The 27,121-nt window shown below is 40.8% G+C and overlaps 1 protein-coding gene across 1 annotated transcript in view; it reads right to left on the reverse strand.

Annotated features, from left to right (window-relative positions):
* LOC111971975 (divergent protein kinase domain 1A-like) overlaps window positions 1-20,869 on the reverse strand; it is a 34,037-nt gene extending 13,168 nt beyond the window's left edge. The window contains exons 1-2 of the mRNA XM_023998774.2: window positions 20,776-20,869; window positions 20,555-20,638 (exon numbers count right to left, since the gene is read on the reverse strand). Of these exons, the coding sequence (XP_023854542.1) occupies window positions 20,555-20,638; window positions 20,776-20,790 (99 nt within the window). The 5' untranslated portion in view covers window positions 20,791-20,869. The remainder of the gene's footprint in view (window positions 1-20,554; window positions 20,639-20,775) is intronic.
* Between the last annotated feature and the right edge of the window lie 6,252 nt (window positions 20,870-27,121).

Raw genomic sequence — 27,121 nt, forward strand, 5'->3', positions numbered from 1 at the left:
TCTGTAGGCAGGAGTGGGCCAAAATCCCTGCTGCAGTGTGTGCAAACCTAGTCAAGAACTACAGGAAACGTATGATCTCTGTAATTGCAAACAAAGGTTTCTGTACCAAATATTAAGTTCTGCTTTTCTGATGTATCAAATACTTATGTCATGCAATAAAATGCAAATTAATTACTTAAAAATCATACAATGTGATTTTCTGGATTTTTGTTTTAGATTCCGTCTCTCATAGTTGAAGTGTACCTATGATAAAAATTACAGACCTCTACATGCTTTGTAAGTAGGAAACCTGCAAAATCGGCAGTGTATCAAATACTTGTTCCCCACTGTATATATATATATACACATACATATATATATATATATACATACATATATATATATATACATATACACATACATATATATATATATATACACATACATATATATATATATGAGTGAGATGTACGGAAATTGTATGTAAATTGTTATGGCTGTATTGTTTTAAAAACCCAATAATGTTGTGGGTCCATCAGACCCGCGAACATTGGGTGAATAACAAAAACACCGCACAAGGGTTAATACATTCTAAGACTGCATGATGCGACTCTAATGATGATTTGAAAAAAGTTCCATGAAAGGCATGAGCTCTGCTTTCTTTTTATGCAGGCTGCACACACTTAATCAGTCTCTCATTCTCAATTTGACAAGAATGCTTCGAATTTCCAGGCGGCATCTAAAAAATCCAGTGGTGGAAAAAGTACTGTCAGACTTAACTGTCATACTTAAGTCAAAGTAAAAAATACCTTAATAGAAAATGACTCAAGTAAAAGTCACCCAGTAAAATTATACTTGAGTAAAAGTCAAAGTATTTGGTTAAAAATATACTTAAGTATAAATCACTTCAAATTCCTTATATTAAGCAAACCAGATGGCACCATTTTCTTGTTTTTATTTTATTTACGGAAACCCAGGGGCACACTCCAACATTCAGACATCATTTACAAATGAAGCATGTGTGTTTAGTGAGTCCGCCATATCAGAGTCAGTAGGGATGACCGTGATGTTTGGTTGTGAATGCGTGAAGTGCGTGAATTTGACTATTTTTCTGTCCTGCTAAGCATAACGAGTACTTAACGAGTACTTTTGGGTATCAAGTAAAATGTATGGAGTAAAATGTAGTAAAGTAAAAGTAGTCAAAAATATAAATAGTAAAGTACAGATACCCCAAAAAACTACTTAAGTAGTACTTTAAAGTATTTTTACTAAAGTATTTTACACCACTGAAAAAAATCCATGCCAGTGGCCGTTGTGCTGTGGTGGAAATTCAACACCAGGGACACCTAAAGCCAATCTTAAAATTATTCCCTATTTATTATCAGCAAGCTGGAGAGGTTACAACAAACTCTGCACACCATACAGGTCTATCAGAAACTCTACTGGTGTGATCCCTGCAGTTGTCTTCTATACGGCTATACACAGACAAGTTATATTTGCATGAGTTAACATAATTAATTCATCACTACCAGTGGCTCGCACATGTGACTGACCAATACCTCACAAGGCCTTTTCTCTCTCCAAGTTGAGACCTTGAAACTGAGGTACCTCGGTTGTTCCCATAGCAATATTCTGGGCTTACTGCCAAGTTGAGGATCAGTGATAATGACGATTCCTCCATACACAATCAGTCAGTCACCTGTATGAACCTATCTAATTAGTTATTAGAAAGTAGTATTGATTTGATACATAAACATAAAAATAGCATCGATTTGATACATAAACATACAATTTCCCTCACAGTGCCCTTGGGCTGGATATAATAATTATAATTATCTTCTCCCTGCTGCCAATCGCCTTGTTCTAAAGCACCTCTCACTCACATCTCAATTCTTATTAGCTAATGCCCGTCACGTGATTGGGTCCTTCTCACAGGCATCTCAGCTCCAAAGTAGGCTACACATGAAGACAGAAACATCGGCTTCTTATCGAATTCCATGCTCCTATTGAAGATGTTAGAAGAACTGTCCACATTTACTTTTCGTCAGCCAACAAGATGAGTAGGCCTAATGAACAGCAAAAGCACTAGCTTTTGTCAATATACTGTCCCCCATAGTACAAAAGTTGACCTATTCTGTTCGAGAAAGAAATAMTCCCCCAAAAAACACCAAAGAACAGAACAGAACGCTCAGCTTTAGATGTTGATAAACTATTAGGCTATTTCTATACATTATGAGCACAGCAATGAGCACACGGCAGTAGGCTATAAGAGTGAATGTTCCAAAATGCAATCAATTAGATGGAAAACACCATTCTCCAAAGTGACCACAAATGTGATTATGCATGTAATGCTTTATTATAAAGGACTAGGCTACATGAGGTGTGTGACTATGATTCTTTAAATAAAATAATAATAATACCCGTGCTGTTTCTTGCCTTACTGCACATGCAGGAAATCATTCACAAGTGATAATGTCATTCATTAACATTAATACTAATATTGTCACCCATCAGACTATTCTTAATTTAATCTTATCTTTTACATATACTAAATAATATGTGTGAAATGAGTTTTTATTTAGAATGGACAAGTATCATTCACCTGTCTCGGAACAGGGGCAGCTGGGAAAAAAGATATGTCTATCTATGCACTTAAATAGCGAATGGAGGATGCTTTTCCTGTGGTTCATTTCCATGCCAGCCAGATAGGTTATACTTCTGTTGTAAAGCAAAGCAGTGTGCTTAATAGTGGGAAAGTTGAGGAATAAATATAGTAGGCCTAGCTGATGGGATCTTCCTCTCTTTAATAGACGCCGTCACGCAATTGCATAGCCTATAGAAATGTTGCGCAACATGAGCTCATGACGTGTTTAATTTGATTTTCGATTACATTTGCATTGATGTCAGAGTGATTAAAGGGACAATAGAGTGCTGAGGACCAGGCAGTTAGCAAGTTTGGTAGGCTACTAATGACCATCAGCAGCATCAGAACTTGGAGAAGCCAGGTACATTAAGCCAGGGACACCATGAATAAACGGTCACAGTGGAATTTGACTGCGGTCATGACTCGTGACTACCGGTGTAGCGGTAATATTGTCAGGTAACAGCCCTGGCTCTGGCATATGCTCTCTCTCCTGCCATCTTGTCATTCTTATACTCCAAATTTGTGCAGACTGATCAACACAATGTCAAGTTACATTTCTGAAGTCGTCATCCACAAGTAAAAAGTAGTCAGGTGGTAAAACCGGGTGCACCAAGGAAAAATCAGAATCATTGCTTTCTTGCACAACTTGCTGTGTGCCAGCCTGGTCTCATAGACTAGGCGTAACATAGTAAATGTAAATCCGAGACACTGAAATTAGTATGCTATGTTAGGTTCGGTATGGTCACATAAGACAGAAGGTTACTCAAGGGTGGTTGGTCGGGGTGGAAGGATGGGCATTTTAGCTCATTACCAACTTTGCAACTACTTACTACTTTTTAGCTACTTTGCAACTACTTAGCATGCTAGCTAACCCTTCCCCTAAACCTAACCTTAACCCTTTAACATTAACCCAAACCTTAACCCCTTCACCTAACCGTAACCCCTAGCCTAGCTAACGTTAGCCACCTAACTAACATTAGCAACAACAAATTGGAATGTGTAACATATCATGCATATTGGAAATTCATAACATATTGTACGAATTGAAATTCATAAAATATCATACGAATTGCAATTTGTAACATCATATGAATTGTAATTTGTAACATATGCAAAATGGATCATGGACATCCACAAATTGATACATATTATACGAAATGTAACATATCATAATGGTATGTCTCAGCAGTGTGCAGTCAAAAGAAAATGTAATGCTTGCTTACATGGTTTACTACYTCATTAAATTAGTCTGTTTTCAACAAATCAGAGGTTTTAGACTATTGTATTTTAACCAAGCAAGAGAAATAAACGTGCAATCACTACTGAGTGAATGAACAAAATCRTTTTGGAACACTTCCAGACATGTAAATGGTCTGTCGAAATCAATGTGTTAAGAACAGGATTCATATTGTAATGCAGAGGTTCACAAACAGTGGGATGCGCCTCCCCTAGCCCCCATATATACAGTATATATATATATATATATATATTTCTTTTTAAGGAACTCAGTCCGTCTTTCAACTTACTTTTAACAGTTGTAATAGTAGAATGCACAATGTGTAATTTCAAAATTTGGGTAGGGCATCATCAGTTTTCTTCTTGTCATGTCAGTCACTGCATACCTGAGAGAGCTATTTATAATATCCATATCAACTTGCCCATGTAAGCTAACGTTTTTTTAGACCATAGATTTTGTTGTTTGAGTCACTAAAATATCACATGAATACCCATTAGACAAAGCAAAAATCAATGAATTGCAAGAAAAGGAGCTTAAAACCTCAATCTGATATTTCTATTACTTTCTTCATTCCTTTTTTTGGGGGGGGGGGGGGGATTTGCATGTATTGTTAGGTATTACTGCATTGTTGGAGCTAGGAACATAGGCATTTTGTTGCATTTGAGATACATCTGCAAAATATGTGTAGGCAGCCAATAAAATTAATTTTTTATAACTTGATATGTGCCGGGCCGCCTCTATAGCGTTGTGCAGTTTTAATGCTAATAATGCAAATTCCTGCAGTTCTACACATTTTGCCATGACTTATGTATGCCATGTTCATATGATATCTGAGTGAGGTGACTAATAAAAGAAATAATTTGGCCATGATTACTACAAGGTTTAGATAGCTGGCTAGACTAACATACCTAGCAATCAATAAATGTTAGCTTACATGGGCTATTGATTGACTGTCAGTGACTGACATAACAATAGGAAAACTGCTGATGCACTACCAAATTTCGAAATTGCATGTTGTGTATTCTATTATTTATTTATTTTTATTTGATTTATTTGATTTTATTTCACCTTTATTTAACCAGGTAGGCTAGTTGAGAACAAGTTCTCATTTGCAACTGCGACCTGGCCAAGATAAAGCAAAGCAGTTCGACACATACAACAACACAGAATTACACATGGAATAAACAAACATAAAATCAATAATACAGTAGAACAATGTATATACAGCATGTTGCAAATGAGGTAGGATAAGAGAGGTAAGGCAATAAATAGGCCGTGGCAAAGTAATTACAATATAGCAATTAAACACTGGAATGGTAGGATGTGCAGAAGATGAATGTACAAGTTGAGATACTTGGGGTCAAAGGAGTAAGATAAATAAATAAATACAGTATGGGGATGAGGTAGATTTGATGGGCTATTTACAGATGAGCTATGTACAAGTGCAGTGATCTGTGAGCTGCTCTGACAGCTGGTGCTTAAAGCTAGTGAGGGAGGTAAGATCTCCAGCTTCAGAGATTTTTGCAGTTCGTTCCATCACTGGCAGCAGAGAACTGGAAGGAGAGGCGGCCAAAGGAAGAATTGGCTTGGGGTGACCAGTGAGATATACCTGCTGGAGCGCATGCTACGGGTGGGTGCTGCTATGGTGACCAGTGAGCTGAGATAAGGCGGGGCTTTACCTAGCAGAGACTTGTAGATGACCTGGAGCCAGTGGGTTTGGCGACGAGTATGAAGCGAGGGCCAGCCAACGAGATCATACAGGTCGCAGTGGTGGGTAGTATAGGGCTTTGGTGACAAAACGGATGGCACTGTGATAGACTGCATCCAATTGTTTGAGTAGAGTGTTGGAGGCTATTTTGTAAATGACATCGCCGAAGTCGAGGATCGGTAGGATGGTCAGTTTTACAAGGGTATGTTTGGCAGCATGAATGAAGGATGCTTTGTTGCGAAATAGGAAGCCGATTCTAGATTTCATTTTGGATTGGAGATATAATGTGAGTCTGGAAGGACAGTTTACAGTTCTAACCAGACACCTAGGTATTTGTAGTTGTCCACATATTCTAAGTCAGAACTGTCCAGAGTAGTGATGCTGGACGGGTGGGCAGGTGCGGGCAGCGATCAGTTGAAGAGCATGCATTTAGTCTTAATTGCATTTAAGAGCAGTTGGAGGCCACGGAAGGAGACTTGTATGACATTGAAGTTCATCTGGAGGTTATGCCAGGCATCATCAACTAGATTCAGCCGCAGGCCGATTTGTTCTTGAGCGGATGGTTGGGGGGCCGGAACACAATTACAAATKATTTGTAGACTGCAAATTAACCGCAAGAAGCCAAAACAAATACAGTATAATGTTTGACTAAAACATAAAAATGTAAAACCTTGCTTACATTTGCATACTATCACATCTCTCTTATGRGTGGGAATACTTGGGAACATATTTGTTAAATTAAATCTCTTGGAGCTGATTTCCTGGTGTTTTTACAATCTTTAATGTCCTTCAATGGAAAGAAATGTATATATAATTCATTTTATTTTAGCTCAGAAAACTTACCAAATAAAACCACTCGCGGGTCAAATTCGGCCCACGGAATGCCATTTGGGGAACCGTGTACTATGCAGTCTCTTAACAGTAAGTTGAGACCCCACTTCTTAAAAACTACAAATATATATTTTGGGGGGTGGCAGGCCAAACGAAACATCGCCACGGGCCTGGGAAGATTGAGCCCCAGTTTAGTCGMCCCTGATCTAGATCATGTTTGAACATGCACAGAGGAGTAAATATCATAAAATGCTGAAAATGTTGGATATGTAGGCTAAGTATTACCCCACCTTTATGTTGCAATAAGGATCAATCATATTACCAAGGAAGTACGAATGTGAAGTTGAGAAATATGGCACAAATCTTTATAGAAGACATGCCTAGAAATAGTCTTGTGTAAATACTTAAGATCAGTAGCATTTTGGAACATTGAAAGCAGGAGAATCACTGAGCACTACAGGGATTTCCAGTCATTTTAATAAGCAGGCTGGTCWAGTACCAGTAGTCTAGTTATACAATGAATGAATGAATGGATATAAATAGCTCCATCACTGGGGGGGCATCATGAAATATGCAAGTTTAAGTGAGATTAAGTATGATAACAATTATGCAAAATAGATGAGGTGAGAGACAGATAACACACACACATTGTTTTGTCAGGCTGTGAWACGTGAGATTCATAGAAAGAGAAAARGATTCAAAACAACACTTCCTWAATTTGAGTCAGTTTGCTAAATGCATTTGGGGAAATAAATATATAATTTTGATGTTCCTAGAAAATCCAACCTTTCGATATGTTCCTCAGGAACTAACAGCAAACAGACATCCTAGACCTGCTTACTGTATTATTCCTATCCAGAAGAGCTGGGTGTTCTTATAAAAAGTATAAAATGTATGTGAAAGGAGTGATAACACCTCTTATTGAGGGAGAGCAAGATGGAGAGAGAGAGGGGGAGAGGGGAGAAAGAGAGAGAGAAACAGAGTGTGTTTGGGGACAGGGAGTCAATACAGCCCTGTTAACTGACAATGGCTGTGTCCCATACATTAGCAGTGCGTGGATAAAATCCCTGGGGAAGCCAAGCCAGATAAAAAAGCCATATTACAACCTATGTGTTGTGATAATTGCTTTGTATACTTTATAACCTGTTAGTTCATATGCCTTGCGACATTGTTATATAGGACTAAGGCTGAGACAATAAGAAGATACAGTGGCAGAATAAATTCAACCACACCTTTGTTTCATCACWAAACCGGAGAGCAACATCTGTCTGGTGAACTACACAAAGCATATTGCATGTAACAAACAGTTACATGACCTACAGCATGGTCAAGCAAGTTAATGTTTCTGACATTTTCGGACTACCAAACAACTAATAATTAAAAACCACAGAGCGTTACCGCAAGTCGCAAAGAAAACAGGAGCTGCCTCCACTATTCCAGCTTCAACATTTTAACATCATCAAATCACCAATGCTTAGTCTAATACAGTGACAACTAAAAGATACCAAGAACAATTTAGTCCAATCAAAGTAAGCTAAATATGATATGCTGTCCATGGTTCTGATTTTTTTATTTATTTATATATATTTGTATTTTAAATTTTATCCCCTTTTCTCCCAATTTTCGTGGTATCCAATCGCTAGTAATTACTATCTTGTCTCATCGCTACAACTCCCGTACGGGCTCGGGAGAGACGAAGGTCGAAAGCCATGCGTCCTCCGAAGCACAACCCAACCAAGCCGCACTGCTTTTTTAACACAGCGCGCCTCCAACCCGGAAGCCAGCCGCACCAATGTGTCGGAGGAAACACCGTGCACCCGCCCCCCTCGGTTAGCGCGCACTGCGCCCGGCCCGCCACAGGAGTCGCTGGAGCGCGATGAGACAAGGATATCCCTACCGGCCAAACCCTCCCTAACCCGGACGACGCTAGGCCAATTGTGCGTCGCCCCACGGACCTCCCGGTCGCGGCCGGCTGCGACAGAGCCTGGGCCTACCACGCTCTAGACCACTGCGCCACCCGGGAGGCCCTCATGGTTCTGATTTTAGTGTGTGTGTGTGTGTTCGTGCAAGTAGAAAAAACAACATTCACTCACCCTAATTGTAGAGAAACGCCAATGCCATCCTCCTCTCTTTCATGTTGACGAAACACTCTACCACTCTGTCATACAGTACACACTTACATTTTTTGTTGTTCTAGGCTACTGGCGAAAATGCTTGCTCGCTAGCCTAACTTCCTTTTATGGGACACAGCAGAGGTTCAAACTGTGAAACCCAGTTTCTACTTTTGAATATAAAAATGTATTTTATCAAACAAAACTATGTTACATTTTATGTCTGGGACCCTTAGGATGACAAATCAGAGCAAGATTACTGAATGTAAGTACATTATTTACCTTCAGAGATAAATGTATCAAACCAGTTGCCGTGATAAGTTTTGTTGTTGTGCACTCTCCTCAAACAATAGCATTGTATTTTTTCACTGTAATAGCTACTGTAAATTGGACAGTGCAGTTAGATTAACAATAATTTAAGCTTTCTGCCTATATAAGACATGTCTATGTCCTGGAAAGTTGGCTGTTACTTACAACGTCATTCTAGTCACATTAGCGCATGTTAGCAACAACCGTCCAGGTATAGGGACACAGAGGTTAATCATTAGCCTTCTACATTTAGCTACATATTGAACTTCCATCCTCTCAGGCCAGGGGAACAATGTATGAATTTATGGTTGGATAAAATCGTTGGCCAGTACGGAGAATTATGTAGCCTAAAACCACAAGTCCAAATCCCTATCTCCATCCCATGGCTAATTTAAAAAAGGGACAGTTTTGGCTAGCTAGCTAGCCACCGGAAGAAAACAACTCAATGAGACACACAACAAGTTTCTGTCAATGACGTATGCTCTCGATGCGATGTGATCGGAGTGATATCAAATCCAAACTGGCTTCCCTTGACACTTTTTTTAAGTACACCAGGACCCTTCACAGTTGAGCTCAACGCTGATTGGCTTCCCCTGTATTCTATGCTACAGGCGGCAACAATGTCATACTCTTTTGGACCAGACAGCATCAGATAGATGGCCTACACATACAGAGAGAGAGGGGCGCTGTTTCGCTCACTTGGATGCTTTCTCCAGTGAGATACATTCAGGTTTTTGCAAATTGAAGGGAAATTATGAAACACAGAGAGACAAAAGATAAATTATTTTAAATGTTTTTTTCTTGGTAATTTTGTTGGGGAAGTCTGGCTTTCCTTGGCATCCATGAATACAGGCCAAAATGGCACCCTATTCCCTATATAGTGCACATATTTTGACCAGAGCCCAGTGCACTACTTTTGACCAGGGCCCATAGGGTGTCTTTTGCACATCCTCAGAGTGTTCTTCCCATAGAATTTGGAATTAGAATCCTTACTTTAGTAATCAACAGCCCAATTGCTCTCCGTGGTAACACATGGTTAGGTACAGAGAGACAGTTACAATACTGTACAATCTACACTGAGTGTAAAAAACATTAGGAACACCTTCCAAATATTTAGTTGAACCCCCTTTTGCCCTCAAATCGTCGGGGCATGGACTCTACAAGGTGTTGAAAGCGTTCCACAGGGATGCTGGCCCATGTTGACTCCAATGTTTTCCACAGTTGTGTCAAGTTGGCTGGATTTCCTTTGGGTGGTGGACCATTCTTGATACACACGGGAAACTGTTGAGCATGGAAAAACCCAGTAGCGTTGCATTTCTTGACACACTCAAACCTGGCACCTAATACATACCCTATTCAAAGTCACTTCAATCTTTTGTCTTGTCCATTCGCCCTTTGAATGGCACACACACACAATCAATGTCTAAATTACAAGCATTTCGCTACACTCGCAAAAACATCTGCTAACCATGTGTATGTGACCAATACAATTTGATTTAAAGCTTAAAAATCCTTCTGTAACCGGTCTCTTCCCCTTAATCTACACCAATTGATGTGGATTTAACAAGTGACATCAATAAGGGATCATAGCTTTCACCTGGATTCACCTGGTCAGTCTATGTCATGGAAAGAGCAGGTGCTCCTAATGTTTGTACACTCTGTGTGTATTTTTCTGACACACTCTAAATTGTTATTGCCTTTTTTAATACTTCCTTCCTGATTAATAATGATTATACATGGTCTCTATAAATGGTCTCAGTAGGTCGATAATGGCATTACTCCAACGCAACAAACTAGCTGAGTGGAGGAATAACAGATCTTCAGCGACCCTTTCTATTCCATCTAATAATGATGACGATGTCCAAGGCTTGACAGTGATGGACTCCCCCAGCCTCTCCCTCTTTTTAAGTTCCAATTTGCTTTATTGCCATGACTCTGTCTCTCTCGCTCTCTGTATTTCTTCGTCTTCTGTGCACTTCTTCTCAACTTAATACAGCACTTTGAGTTTCTCCTTCCATCTCTGTCGTAATGCTTTGTGTGGATCTGTAACCACATCTCTAACTCAATTCCCTAATTTCATTACAATCATGTAGGCTAAGTGATTAGCCTACATGATTATAAGCAAAGGTGAACTGCTGCATGTTTTTTCCCCCAGGCACCTATAATGTGATGTACATTTGACAACATCACTTTCTTCTTCTATAGATGACCCCTTATGCATATCAGGAAAAGAGAGTCTCTATAAGAACTATGTTATTAGTGATGATGCATAAGACTGGGACTGGACAGATATGCATTCACTATCCCTTTATCACCCAACCACCCACCCTCTATTAGTGACAGTAAAGATGACTCTTCTCAATCTGCCTCCATCTCTCTCTAATCTAATCTCTCTCTCTCTCTCTCTCTCTCTCTCTCTCTCTCTCTATTCAATGGCACTCTAACTGTAATGTCAGTCCATCACACTCATCCTCCTCCTCTTTGTCTGGGGGAGCACTTGGTCATCTCACAGTGTTGAGAGCTGTGGAGTCTATATTACTTCTGACTACTGACTAGTCACAAGTCACTGCTCTATTGTGACTGCAGGTCCAGAGCAACATCTTTTTAGCATGTACTGGTCTGAGTTTCCTCTATTTTTTACATTTTTATTTACCCTTATTTTACCAGGTAAGTTGACTGAGAACACATTCTCATTTACAGCAACAACCTGGGGAATAGTTACAGAGGAGAGGACAGCCCAGTCTGTGTGTTCTCATTGCGCCTCTCTCTGCAGTCCTAGACCTGGTCAGTGGACCGAGCAGCAAGAGGTAAATACAGTGGCATCAATGTATGCCCTTTTCCTCTGTGCATGCAGGTTTTTCCATATATACTGCTGTGAAGAGTTGGTGCTTTACAGATCACAGTGTTTTCCCAGCCATAGTGCCTTGATATTACACCACAAATATTCACCAGCACCTCAACAGCGCTGCACAGGACCGACAGCTGCTCAGAATTTCAATTACAACAGAATGGTGAGTACAATACTCTACTATTCAACATGCAGGCTGATCTCTTACTCTGCCTCAGAGAGAACGAGATACACTTGACTTTGGAAGTGTTCCACAAAATAGGTTTAGTACCAGGCTACCAGCGTAATCTTCAGCTTTCCTTGTACTTTCCTGTAGCATTCCCAGGTCAAGTAATCTGAAGACCTGATACATTACACTTTGGAAATATGCCAACAAAGATGTTTAGCGTGAGCATAATCTGTGTCCTAGTGATTTTCCAGTGTTTTTTACAAACCAAAGCTGAGAGAACGCAGAAACTACACAATGTACTGTTTTCATATTGATTCTTGCGTGGGTAGGTGATGTAAATTGAATCCAACTGCAAAGCCATTATATGGACAACACTCTGAAGGAAAACACATACAGTTGAAGTCAGAAGTTTACATACACTTATGTTGGAGTCATTAAAACTCGTTTTTCAACCCCTCCACAAATTTCTTGTTAACAAACTATAGTTTTGGCAAGTCGGTTGGGACATCTACTTTGTGCATGAACAAGTAATTTTTCCACAGGCACAGCCAGAGGAGGACTGGCCACCCCTCATAGCCTGGTTCCTCTCTAGGTTTCTTCCTAGGTTTTGGCCTTTCTAGGGAATTTCTCCTAGCCACCGTGCTTCAACACCTGCATTGCTTGCTGTTTGGGGTTTTAGGCTGGGTTTCTGTACAGCACTTTGATATATCAGCTGATGTAAGAAGGGCTATATAAATAKATTTGATTTGTTTACAGACAGATTATTTCACTTCTAATTCACTGTATCACAATTCCAGTGGGTCAGAAGTTTACATACACTAAGGTGACTGTGCCTTTAAACAGCTTGGAAAATTCCAGAAAATTATGTCATGGCTTTAGAAGCTTCTGATAGACTAATTGACGTCATTTGAATCAATTGGAGGTGTACCTGTGGATGTATTTCAAGGCCTACCTTCAAACAGTGCCTCCTTCCTTGACATCATGGGAAAATCAGAAGAAAATCAGCCAAGACCTCAGAAAAAAATGGTAGACCTCCACAAGTCTGGTTCATCCTTGGGAGCAATTTCCAAACGCCTGAAGATACCACGTTCATCTGTACAAACAATAGTATGCAAGTATAAACACCATGGGACCACGTAGCCGTCATACCGCTAAGGAAGGAGACGTGTTCTGTCTCCTAGAGATGAACGTACTTTGGTGTGAAAAGTGCAAATCAATCCCAGAACAGCAGCAAAGGACCTTGTGAAGATGCTGGAGGAAACAGGTACAAAAGTATGTATATCCACATTAAAATGAGTCCTATATCGACATAACCTGAAAGGCCGCTCAGCAAGGAAGAAACCACTGCTCCAACACCGCCATAAAAAAGACAGACTACGGTTTGCAACTGCACATGGGGACAAAGATCGTACTTTTTGGAGAAATGTCCTCTGGTCTGATGAAACAAAAATAGAACTGTTTGGCCATAATGACCATCGTTATGTTTGGAGGAAAAAGGGGGAGGCTTGCAAGCCGAAGAACACCATCCCAACCATGAAGCATGGGGGTGGCAGCATCATGTTGTGGGGGTACTTTGCTGCAGGAGGGACTGGTGCACTTATGAGGGAGGAAAATTATGTGGATATATTGAAGCAACATCTCAAGACATCAGTCAGGAAGTTAAAGCTTGGTCTTCCAAATGGACAATGACCCCAAGCATACTTCCAAAGTAGTGGCAAAATGGCTTAAGGACAACAAAATCAAATTATTGGAGTGGTTATCACAAAGCCCTGACCTCAATCCTATAGAAAATTTGTGGGCAGAACTGAAAAAGCGTGTGCGAGCAAGGAGGCCTACAAACCTAACTCAGTTACACGCTCTGTCAGGAGGAATGGGCCAAAATTCATCCAATTTATTGAGGGAGGCTTGTGGAAGGCCAACCGAAACATTTGACCCCAGTTAAACAATGTAAAGGCAATCCTACCAAATACTAATTGAGTGTATGTAAACTTCTGAACCACTGGGAATGTGATGAAAAAAATAAAAGCTGAAATAAATCACTCTTACTATTATTCTGATATTTCACATTCCTAAAATAAAGTGGTGATCCTAACTGAACTAAGACAGGGAATTTTTACTTGGATTAAATGTCAGGAATTGTGAAAAACTGAGTTGAATTGTATTTGACTAAGGTGTATGTAAACTTCCGACTTCAACTGTATGTGGTTGGCCTTTAAAAATCACTGCTTTGAGGGCTTTCATTTCAACTCTGTGATGATGCATTTCTCTCTCCTATACAGGATCCCATAGGCTGCTAGTGGGGAAAGAGCAAGTGTGCATTCCAAATGGCTCTCTATTCCATTAAGAGTGAGTGAGTGAGGATGAGTACAATAGGGCATTAACTGCCCTATTGTCCCTGGTCAAAAGAAGTACACTTTATAGGGAGTAGGGTTCCATTTGGAACGCTGCTTGTCCTCTAAATACTGACTTTCATGCATTACATTGGACCTTGGGGTTTATCAAATCAATTGTTATTGGTCACATACACATATTTAGCAGATGTTATTGCGGGTGTAGCTAAATGCTTGTGTTCCTAGCTCCAACGGTGCAGTAATATCTAACAAATCCCAACAATACACACAAATCTAAAAGTAAAACAATGGAATTAAGAAATATATAAATATTAGGACGAGCAACGTCGGAGTGGCATTGACTAAAATACAGTAGAATAGAACACAGTATATACAGTACCAGTCCAAGGTTTGGACACACCTACTCATTCAAGGGTTTTTCTTTATTTTTACAATTTTCTACATTGTAGACTAATAGTGAAGACATCAAAACTATGAAATAACACATATGGAATCATGTAGTAACCAATAAAGTGTTAAACAAATCAAATTATATTTTAMATTCTTTAAAGTAGCCACCCTTTGCCTTGATGACAGCTTTGCACACTCTTGGCATTCTCTCAACCAGCTGGAATGCATTTCAATTAACAGGTGTGCCTTGTTAAAAGTTAATTTGGGGAATTTCTTTCCTTTTTAATGCATTTGAGCCAATCAGTTGTGTTGTGACAAGGTAGTGGTGGTATACAGAAGATAGCCCTATTTGGTAAAAGCCTTGAAGGTCAGTCAATCCGGAAAATGTCAAGAACTTAGACATTTTCTTCAAGTGCAGTCACAAAAAACATCAAGCGCTATGATGAAACTGGCTTTCATGAGGACCACCACAGGAAAGGAAGGACCAGAGTTACCTCTGCTGCAGAGGATAAGTTCCTTAGAGTTACCAGCCTCTGAAATTGCAGCCCAAATAAATGCTTCACGGAGTTCAAGTAACAGACACATCTCAACATCAATTATTCAGAGGAGACTGTGTGAATCAGGCCTTCATGGTCAAATTGAGGCAAAGAAACCACTACTAAAAGGACACCAAAAAGAAGAAGAGACTTGCTTGGGCCAAGAAACACAAGCAATGGACATTAGATTGGTGGAAATCTTCCTTTAGTCTGATGAGTCCAAATTTGAGATTTTTGGTTCCAACCACCGTGTTTTTGTGAGACGCAGAGTAGGTGAACGAATGATCTCTGCATGTGTGGTTCCCACCGTGAAGCATGGGGGAGGAGGTGTGATGTGTGGGGTTGCTTTGCTCGTGACACTGTCTGTGATTTACTTAGAATTCAAGGCACACTTAACCAGCATGGCTACCACAGCATTCTGCAGCGATACACCATCCCAACTGGTTTGGGCTTAGTGGGGCTATCATTTGTTTTTCAACAGGACAATGACCCAATACACCTCCTGGATGTGTAAGGGCTATTTGACCAAGAAGGAGAGTGATGGAGTGTGGCATCAGATGACCTGGCCTCCACAATCCTCCGACCTCAACCCAATTGAGATGGTTTGGGATGAGTCGGACCATAGAGTGAAGAAAAAGCACCCAAAATGTGCTCAGCATATGTGGGAACTCCTTAAAGACTGTTGGAAAAGCATTTCAGGTGAAGCTGGTTGAGAGAATGCCAAGAGTGGGCTAAGCTGTCATCAAGGCAAAGGGTGGCTACTTTGAAGAATCTAAAATATATTTTGATTTGTTTAACACTTTAAAAATAATATTAAAGAAAAAGAAAACCCCTTGACTTGTACTGGATGGACTTTCTCTCTCTCGTCAAAAGCAGTGCACTATATAGGGGATACTGTGCCATTTGGGAATCACAAAGTCTCTGTGTGCATGGTGCAGGCTCTGGGAGATGTAACACTCTCTCTGTCGGTGCTGTGTGAAGGAGCTATGCACTGCCTTGGTGATCTGACTCATCCCAATTCGAGTCAGACAGCAGGCAATAAGAAAGACCCCATCACCCCCTCCTGGATGCGGACACACCCCATCCCCAAACTGACTCAACACTGCGACAGCTTTTGGGCCAGTTGTTCACTTTTCACTTACATACTGCGTAGTTGGTTCAACAGGCCACGAACATGGAATATGTACGTTACAGTCCTCTCACATACAGTGGGGAGAACAAGTATTTGAGACACTGTCGATTTTGCAGGTTTTCCTACTTACAAAGCATGTAGAGGTCTGTAATTTTTTATCATGGGTACACTTCAACTGTGAGAGACGGAATCTAAAACACAAATCCAGAAAATCACATTGTATGATTTTTTAAGTAATTAATTTGCATTTTATTGCATGACATAAGTATTTGATCACCTACCAACCAGTAAGAATTCCGGCTCTCACAGACCTGTTAGTTTTTCTTTAAGAAGCCCTCCTGTTCTCCACTCATTACCTGTATTAACTGCACCTGTTTGAACTCGTTACCTGTATAAAAGACACCTGTCCACACACRCAATCAAACAGAKTCCAACCTCTCCACAATGGCCAAGACCAGAGAGCTGTGTAAGGACATCAGGGATAAAATTGTAGACCTGCACAAGGCTGGGATGGGCTACAGGACAATAGGCAAGTAGCTTGGTGAGAAGGCAACAACTGTTGGTGCAATTATTAGAAAATGGAAGAAGTTCAAGATGACGGTCAATCACCCTCGGTCTGGGGCTCCATGCAAGATCTCACCTCGTGGGGCATCAATGATCGTGAGGAAGGTGAGGGATCAGCCCAGAACTACACGGCAGGACCTGGTCAATGACCTGAAGAGAGCTGGGACCACAGTCTCAAAGAAAACCATTAGTAACACACTACGCCGTCATGGATTAAAATCCTGCAGCGCACGCAAGGTCCCCCTGCTCAAGCCAGTGCATGTCCAGGCCTGTCTGAAGTTTGCCAATGACCATCTGGATGATCCAGAGGAATGGGAGAAGGTCATGTGGTCTGATGAGACAAAAATAGAGCTTTTTGGTCTAAACTCTACTTGCCGTGTTTGGAGGAAGAAGAAGGATGAGTACAACCCCAAGAACACCATCCCAACCGTGAAGCATGGAGGTGGAAACATCATTKTTTGGGGATGCTTTTCTGCAAAGGGGACAGGCCGACTGCACCGTATTAAGGGGAGGATGGATGGGGCCATGTATCGCGAGATCTTGGCCAACAACCTCCTWCCCTCAGTAAGAGCATTGAAGATGGGTCGTGGCTGGGTCTTCCAGCATGACAACGACCCGAAACACACAGCCAGGGCAACTAAGGAGTGGCTCCGTAAGAAGCATCTCAAGGTCCTGGAGTGGCCTAGCCAGTCTCCAGACCTGAACCCAATAGAACATTTTTGGAGGGAGCTGAAAGTCCGTATTGCCCAGCGACAGCCCCGAAACCMMAAGGATCTGGAGAAGYTCTGTATGGAGGAGTGGGCCAAAATCCCTGCTGCAGTGTGTGCAAACCTGGTCAAGAACTACAGGAAACGTATGATCTCTGTAATTGCAAACAAAGGTTTCTGTACCAAATATTAAGTTCTGCTTTTCTGATGTATCAAATACTTATGTCATGCAATAAAATGCAAATTAATTACTTAAAAATCATACAATGTGATTTCCTGTATTTTTGTTTTAGATTCCGTCTCTCACAGTTGAAGTGTACTACCTATGATAAAAATTACAGACCTCTACATGCTTTGTAAGTAGGAAAACCTGCAAAATCGGCAGTGTATCAAATACTTGTTCTCCCCACTGTACATGCATGCAATAATACAAACACTAGCTCTCTCCTCATCTCTCACGCAGGCATGCAAACACTCACAAGCATGCATGCACAGAATAGCAGAATAGTTGTCACAACAGCAAAATGTTGCATCTTAAATAATATTGATTTKTTTTGGCTCCCACCAAGTCCACTGGGAAAAGCTTAGACCTCAGACATTGTATTGGTTCGTGAACAAACGCTGATAGAGTCATYCACTGCAGAGAATGGAAAGAAGAGCAGATTGAGAGATGGGAGCACGCAGGTGTTCCCCTGAGGAGAGAGAGCAGTGGAAAGATTAGACGTGACAGACAGCTCTTCCTTAAACCTCCCCCACATCTCTTTGAGTTCAACTACAATTGAAGAACTGACTAAAATGTTGGTAACCCAAATTCTTCCAAGAATAGACAATTTAGCATTTTGAACCATTTTCTCTGTCTTGTGTACGTGTGTTTTAGTTAGTACTGTTAAACTGTGCCAACATCAAATGTCATGATAACAACCCTTTCTAATGTTTGTTGTCTTGTGCCTTCGTCTATGTCCTATTTATATACCCATCCATATAACCTTTAAACTTTCATACCGACACAGTTCCTCAATCATATTCATGTAGGCTCGGGCCACAAGGGTATATCAGACCTGGTTCTCTCTTACTCCATAGGGATAAAACTGGTGGGTGAGCATCTGTTGTTTTAATTCCTAATAGCCGTACAAAAATAGAGCAGTGCCTGATCACACGTTCACACTGTGCCAGATAGGTGACAAATCACAGGAGACTCGCAGCCAGGGCTACGTATTTGGTGATATCAACTTCGCCATTTGGAACGCAGCCTATACGTCATTCCCAGAGTCTAACTCTGAGCGTCAAGGACTCAAGGAGCATTGGATATCAGATCTGGATGACTGAGCACAGTAAACTGGAGCCAGGATGGCAGGATTACCCCTGTCTCCTGGCAGACAGACAGGCTCCATGGAGCAGTTTTAGGAATACTTGGCTGGACCACTGAGCTCTCCGCACCCTGACAACCATGGCCTTCCACAGTGTGTAGCCTATGTGGAGGTGAAATGTACAGTAGGATGACGGTGATAACTTCAGCGGCATGCAGTGCAATGTCTGATACTGTTGAATGATTTGTAATCTCTCGTGGCCGTTTACATTGGTTCCGTGTTGCCGAGATTACATTATTTGTGACATTCTTGGAAATTCTGTAGGCTACTGGGGAGTGCAGTTGTTAAACGGCGCGGAGCATAGATAAACATAATTACAAGGAATCGATATATCCTAGTAAGAATACAAGATGCCTGCTTGGGGTTTTATATACGTTTGTATGAAAATAGCTTTTCCTATGGAGTTACCAACCGGCGAGTGAAGCTGTTCCAGTCAATCTKTGCCCTCATTAGGAAGAAGCAAAATGGCCTAGAAAACGGTCCGTGAGACTGAGGTGGCAGATGCACACACGCCACACGCATGCACGCACACACAGAGAGCAAAACAAATGCAGCTCACAGTGGGACTCCTGGCRGAACAGCTCAGCAGACAGATAAGATGATAAAGCCGGGGTTTCAGGCTATGGAATAAAATACCAGGGTGCTATTTAACAGAAATACATGAATCACTGGGGGAAAATAACTACAAACATTAACCATATCTAAATAAACAACATAAGGCTTGGGCTCTGTAATTTGCAGAAAACACTATCTGCCTTGTAAAGGTTGGATCTCCTGCATGGTCTCGAGTAACTTGTGAGAAAAATGTGCCTAACTTGGGGGGAAAGGTAAGGGAAATCCAAGAATATGTAAATTAGTCATGATTCTTAGTTTGCTTGTACAGTTAAGAGCATCTACTGAATTTGTCTAGAATTGTAAAAATGTGCAAACCATTGACCAGTTATTATAGGTCTGTAGTACAGCAAGTTGACCTAATACTCATATTGAATATGTCCCAAATGGCACACTATTCCCTATAATGCAATACTTGGTCAAAGTCTAGGGCTCTGGTCAAAGTAGTGCACTATAAAGGGAATGGGGTTGAGTATAACATGAAGACAATATTTTTGATGGGAGGTAAATATGAGAGAGAGCAGCACAAGGAGCTCATACTCGGACAATGCAAATAAGAGGGCTTACAACCTAAGATTGCAAAACATATTTTTAGCTACAAGACCCTGGGATTGAATGCAGTGCTCTAATTCATGGGAGGAAAAAAAAACCTTGTGTCCTGTCCTGTGTGAACACTGGATGATCAGCCCTGTTGCTACAGCAACGGCGAGTAGCCTACTGAATTTGACCAATGATTGCTGCTCTTGGGCACCACAAAGCATTAAGTGCCATATTGCAAATATGATCAATGATGATGATGATACTTAATTAAAAGGAACCATTTGTATCAGATGCAACAACCACACAAGCATTAATGATGACAATGACAATAATATAAAGCCCCAAAGTATAGTCTACCAAAATGTTAATATTGCAAATTAATGTATATTCAATTGTGTCCAAAAGAGAAATATAATGTTGAAAGTGCCATACTGTATCATGAATAAATCAACCTTCCAATAGTGAATAGGTGATGGTCCAACCTCGAGAAAGTATAGGAAAGATGTTCCATTGGCTTACCTGTATGTAGATAGGCTTCCTCAGCCAGACCCATGAAAACAGACCTCTTGCCATGGCAAATAATGAACATCTCACACCACTAACCTGCCGGAGGAGCAAGAAAACCCCATAAGAAGCGAAAGAATATATACATATTATCGTATATTCTGCACAATTATTCTGCCTTCTGGTGTAGCAATAATTAACCACAGTGTTTAACAAATAATAACAGTCCGTTTTACCAAATCATTTATCATCCCCCGTCAAATAAGCTAGGTCTTGGGAAGTGCGCCTCTGATGCTGCAAAACAGCATCCACTTGAACGCTATCAGCGCGCTGCAGTTGTCTTCGTACACGGTTAGACAGTGTGGGAGGGGATTGTATGGTAAAGGGGCTCATTGATAATGGTGCATACAAGTGCAGTACTGTCACAAATGTTAGCAAAAAGCTGTTGTTCGGTAGACTACCACATATACCTGAAATTCTGCATTTAAATAGTGAGTCGTGGAGAACACAGACAAAAGTGTTAAAACAGTTAAAGTAACACGCGCGTTCTGTTACTTTACAACCAATCATTAAACAGAACGCTACATTCCTTTCATGTTGTAAACAACACAACCACAACACAACCACAACCTCTAAGTCTTAGAGGATAGAAGTGTGGCAGGTGAGCTTGGTTATCGACTGTTCACACGGATGTTATTTAGACTTGATTATGTCAAACTCCACAATGTCCATTGACCAAACAGGTAAGAGCAGCACATAAATATATGAATTACCCAAACTAATCAACTGCCCCCTAGCAAATAATCTACATTTACAGGTAAAAGCGTTTCTCAGCCAGTCAATCATGAATCCGCCGGCATCATTTTTATGGATATATACAAAGAAATGTCAGTTGTAACAAGGCAAAACGAAACAAAGTGCAGCTAGTTTGCAGTCTTTCCAGCTACAGTATGAAGCGATTGTGTTAGCTGTGTTGTTGGCTAGCTCCTCTGAACAACAGTGTCCTGACGAGTGAGCACACTTTCTATGCGAGGCGAAATCGCGCCTCATTATCTCATTGTTATGGATGTATCCAAATAAATGTCTCTGTAAAACAGCTTAAACAAATTCAAATGCAGCTAATTTGCTGATATTCTGGCTGCACTTTTTGACGTGACTGCAAATTAGCCATAGTTGGCTATCTAGCTAGCAATAAGAATGTTGCCAGCCATGAAAATTGAACATTTAGAACGAACGACTGGGTCGCATCCATAGATGGAGAACAAAAAAACCGGAACAACTGGGTCACTTCTCTAGCAACCGAACCAATAGAACGAAGGACCTATCTTGTGGTAGCAAGTCCTATCTTGTGGAAGGACTTTTTCAACATTTTGTTACTTTACAGCCTTATTCTAAAATTTATGAAATTGTTTCCCCCCTTTAGATATGTTTGTTTCCTCCCTTCGCATGTTTCCCCCCTATAAATCCACATAATGACAAAGCAAAAACAGGTTTTTAGAGAATGTATACATATATTTTTTTAAAGTATCATATTTACATAAGTATTCAGACCCTTTGCAAAGTACTTTGTTGAAGCACCTTTGGCAGTGATTGCAGCCTCGAGTCTTCTTGGGTATGATGCTACAAGCTAGGCACACCTGTATTTGGGGAGTTTCTCCCATTCTCTGCAGATTCTCTCAAACTCTGTCAGATTGCATGGGGAGCTTCGCTGCACAGCTATTTTCAGGTCTCTCCAGAGATGTTCGATCGGGTTCAAGTCCGGACTCCTGGCTGGGCCACTCAAGGACATTCAGAGACTTGTCCCGAAGCCACTCCTGCGTTGTCTTGGCTGTGTGCTTAGGGTCGTTGTCCTGTTGGAAGGTGAACCTTTGCTCCAGTCCTGAGGTCTTGAGCACTCTGGAGCAGGTTTTCATCAAGGATCTCTCTGTACTTTGTTCCATTCATCTTTCCCTCGATCCTGACTAGCCTCCCAGTCCCTGCATCTGAAAAACATCCCCACAGCATGATACTGCCACCACCATGCTTCATTGTAGGGATGGTTCCAGGTTTCCTCCAGATGTGACACTTGGCATTCAGGCCAAAAAGTTCAATCTTGGTTTCATCAGACCAGAGAATCCTGTTTCTCATGGCCAGAGAGTCCTTTAGGTGCCTTATGGCAAATTCCAAGCGGGCTGTCATGTGCCTTTTTTACTGAGGAGTGGCTTCCTTCTGGAGACACTACCATAAAGGCCTGATTGGTGGAGTGCTGCATCTCTTCTGGAAGGTATTCCCATCTCCACAGAGGAACTCTGGAGCTCTGTCAGAGTTACCATCAGGTTTTTGGTCACTTCCCTGACCAAGGCCCTTCTCCCCCGATTGCTCAGTTTGGCCGAGTGGCCAGCTCTAGGAAGASTCTTGGTGGTTCCAAACTTCTTCCATTTAAGAWTYAWGGAMGCCACTGTGTTCTTGGGGACCTTCAATGCTGCAGACATTTTTTGGTACCCTTCCCCAGATCTGTGCCTCGACACAATCCAGTCTCATAACAAAGGGTCTGAATACTTATGTAAATAAGCTATTTCAGTAAAAAAAAAAATTGGTGCAACATTTTCTAAAAACCTGTTTTAGTTTTATTGTTATGAGGTATTATGTGTAGATTGAGGGGAAAAAATTACTGAATTTATTTTAGAATAAGGCTGTGACGTAACAAAAAGTCGTGGTCTGACTACTTTCCAAAAGCACTGTATATAAACAGTACTGCCACAGCAGCATTACATTTGATAACACTTGATTTAGCCTACATCATCATCAATATTGGGTCTGGTTGGCTGATACGTGCAGCAGAGAGAGACAGAAAGACAGAGGTAAATCACAATCATAAACCACGTTTCCATCCAACCATTTCATGCAGATGAATTACTTGATGCGTAGAAAAAGTCACGACTGGGCTGATGGAAACATGAAATGCATGTACAATTTTATGAATGCAGACAGACAATTTGTTCGTTGGGATCTTCGGTGGGATCTTTTTATGTCTATAAAATTAATTATGCGACAAATGGTGGTGGAAACGCCTTTATGTGCAAATATTGATATAATAACCATCATATCAAAGTAAACTTGGAGTCAGGCAATGATATGTTGTGTGGTCCTCCCACTACGACTTTGGGAAACCATGTAGTTTATAGAGAACCACAATATGAGTCATAATACCAATAAAATTTAGCGGTCAAACAAGGAAATGGTTCCAATTGTTTTTCCACCAGTCATTTTCCCCATAGGGAATTTTAGAAACACTTAAAATGAGGGCTATGGGAACAATGACTGGTGGAAAAGCGATTGGACACATTTCCCTGTTTGACCGCTAGGTTTTAAGGGTATTATGACACCTCCACTGTGGGGCTCTATTTGGCGACAGATTAAATAAATTATGAACTTCACAGCTGATAAATGTGCAAGGTGATGAGCTTGATGCACCTTTCCAATAAATATGGAGGATATTATTCTGGTGACATGATGATTGATGCTTGGCTGCCGTTTGAGAAATACAAATAATATTGCTCTTATCCATAATAATCTCATAATGTAGATAGTCTACCCCCACTGTATCTGCGAGCTGTAGGCTAGAGCAAATGTACCAAGACCAGAGTTTACTATATAACTCAACAGTTTTTGTGACAAAACCATCAGTAGAGCTGAAAATGCGACGGAAACCCATCTAACTTGTATTTTTCATTCGGTACATGTCAATTTAACCGCAAAAGTAATTTTTATGTGCACTACGTCATCACGCAAAGCCTTTTATCTGCAGAAAGTCTGTTTAATACAAACGCATCTCTGTTGGGAAAATGTGCATGTTGTTTTATGCAGACTTCAGAATATTGGCATGAAAATCTGTCACAAATTGGATGGAAACCTAGTTATGAAAATAAATTGAGCTAGCTAACTAGCAGATTTACATCAATAGCTGGGTTTCCATCCAAATTTCATGCGAATATTCAAAAATTCGAATAAAGAAAATATGCGCGTTGTCCCACCAGTGGTGTGTTTCCACCAAATGGACTTGTTGCAGATTGAAATCAGTGTGTGATGACGTAGTGCATACAAAATGTACTTTTTCGCTTCAGTTTTCATGTACCAAACAAAAATATACGGTTCAGTGTGTTTCCAGCGTATTTTGTTTTTGCCAAAACTGCTGAGTTAAACAGCAAATGTTCCGACTCTGGTCTTGGCACGTGCCCTCTAGCCAACAGCTCGCAGATACAGTGCAGGTAGGCTAGTCTACATGATGAGATTATGGATAAGAGCAAGTGTTTTTATTTGTCAAAACGACATCGATCACCATGTCACCAGAATATAAGACTCTCGATATTTATTGGAAAAGAGCGTCAAGCTCATACTATGCACTTTCATCATTTATTTAATCTGTAGCCTAATAAACTGCATGGTTTCCCAAGTCGTAGTGGGAGGACCATATACCATGTCATCGCTTGACTCCAAGTTTACTTCAATATGTTGGTTATAAAATCAATATTTCCGGACAAAGGCATTACCACCACCATTTCTTGCATAATTCATTTTATAGACTTAATGGACTTAACAAGGTGTCGAAAGCGTTCCACAGGAATGCTGACCCATGTTGATTCTTTTGGGTGGTGGACCATTGTTGATGCATACGGAAAACTGTTGAGCGTGAAAAACCCAGCAACGTTGTACTGGGGCAAATAAAAGGCCACTCTAAAATGTACAATGCCACAGATCTCAATTTTTAAGGGAGTGTGCAATTGGCATGCTGACTGCAGGAATGTCTGCCAGAGCTGTTGCCAGATAATTGTTAATTTCTCTACCATAAGCCAATGTCGGTTTAGAGAATTTGTCAGTACGTCCCAACTGCTCACACAGCCCCAGACCACGTGTAACCACTCCAGCCAGGACCTCCACATCCGGCTTCTTCACCTGTGGGATCGTCTGAGACCAGCCACACAGACAGCTGATGAAACTGTGCAAACCCACAATCAAAGAATTTCTGCACAAACTGTCAGAAACCGTCTCATGGAAGGTAATCTGCGTGCTCGTTGTTCTCACCAGGGTCTTGACCTGACTGCAGTTCAGCAAATGCTTACCTTCGATGGCCACTGGCACGCTGAAGAAGTGTGCTCTTCACGGATGAATCCCGGTTTCAACTGTACCGGGTAGATGGCAGACAGCGTGAATGGCATCGTGGGTCTAAGGTCTCAGCTTAGAGAGAAGAAGCCTCGTGAGGTATTGGTCTGTCACATGCATGACCCAGTATTGGTCATCACATGAAGGAAGCAAACATTAATTATGAATGATGAATAAGCTAAATCATGCAAATATAACTCAGTATATAAGGAACTAATGGGACTGCCCCATTAGAGCTCCTAATCAACATGTGAACTTGGTGTGTTGAGTTTGTTGGAACCTCTCCAGCGCGCTGACAAACAATGATTAATTTAAGATTGCGTTCCTGTGTCTCTATAAATTCATTTCCACAACAATTTGGCGTCAACGAACAGGATGATTGATTCTGCCTGCGGAGCTTTCCAGTGTGGGTCTGTGAGGAAAACCGGTGCCGCATTTTAAGGAGCGTGAGGGAAATTCCCATCTGACCAAAAGACGACGAGACCCGCCCAGACCAGACCTTTACTGTGAGCTGCCCAGGAGGAGACCCATCATCCGCGAACAATTGAGGGACGGCAACTGATTTCTGTAAGTAAATTTCAAATGAATTTGTATTAAAAAAATCAAAATATATAATAAAACTAAACAAAGATATGTATAGAGGGTACCACTAGTCTTAAGTAATAGCACGAGGTGTTATTCTATATGTATGGAAGTGACAAGAATATAGAGTCTGTAGGGACCACAGCATTTATGACAATATAAACTAATTATACTATGGATGCTGTAGGGACTATGGTGACTGTAGAGACTATAGAGGAACCGTTGAAGATACATATGACGTGAAAGAAAGCAATAGCTAGTTTTAGAGAGTAGACTAGAGCGAGAGCAAGTAACAGTACCATGCCCCGCTGACAGCTGTCTGTAGGCATTTATAAGAGAAGTGTCTGTGGTAACTGGTAGAGAATAGCATAAAGTGCACTAGGTGCTATTCTATATGTAAAGTGAAGATACATATGGTGCATAGGAAGTAACGACAGAGAATCGTTGAAGATGCACATGGAGTAATAAGGGAGATTACCGAGTATGTTTGGGAATAGTACTAAGTGAATATGGATGTGAAAGTTGTGTGATTGTGAGATATGACATATTAAGCTGATTGAAACCTGGATAATAAAATTATTTAAATTATTACTATTAAGATTGATGGAAATGTAGATATTAAGAAATATGGATAATAAGATTGAAATTTGGATAATAAGAGATTGAAATTTAGCTATAGTGAATGAGAGCTGTCAGGGGACTAGCTCCAGTGTGAATGTGAGCTGAGTTTTCCATTTCTGTGTGAGCTAAGTATTTCCATCTATAACGTTATCTCGGGTTCTGTCCACCACTGCCCATCGAGCTACCTGTCGTGAGCACTTAGAGGAGAAGCCATTGAAATATTTGAGAGGGTAACAGCCC

The sequence above is a fragment of the Salvelinus sp. IW2-2015 genome, linkage group LG13 (assembly GCF_002910315.2).
Source record: "Salvelinus sp. IW2-2015 linkage group LG13, ASM291031v2, whole genome shotgun sequence".
Classification (NCBI taxonomy): Eukaryota; Metazoa; Chordata; class Actinopteri; order Salmoniformes; family Salmonidae; genus Salvelinus; species Salvelinus sp. IW2-2015.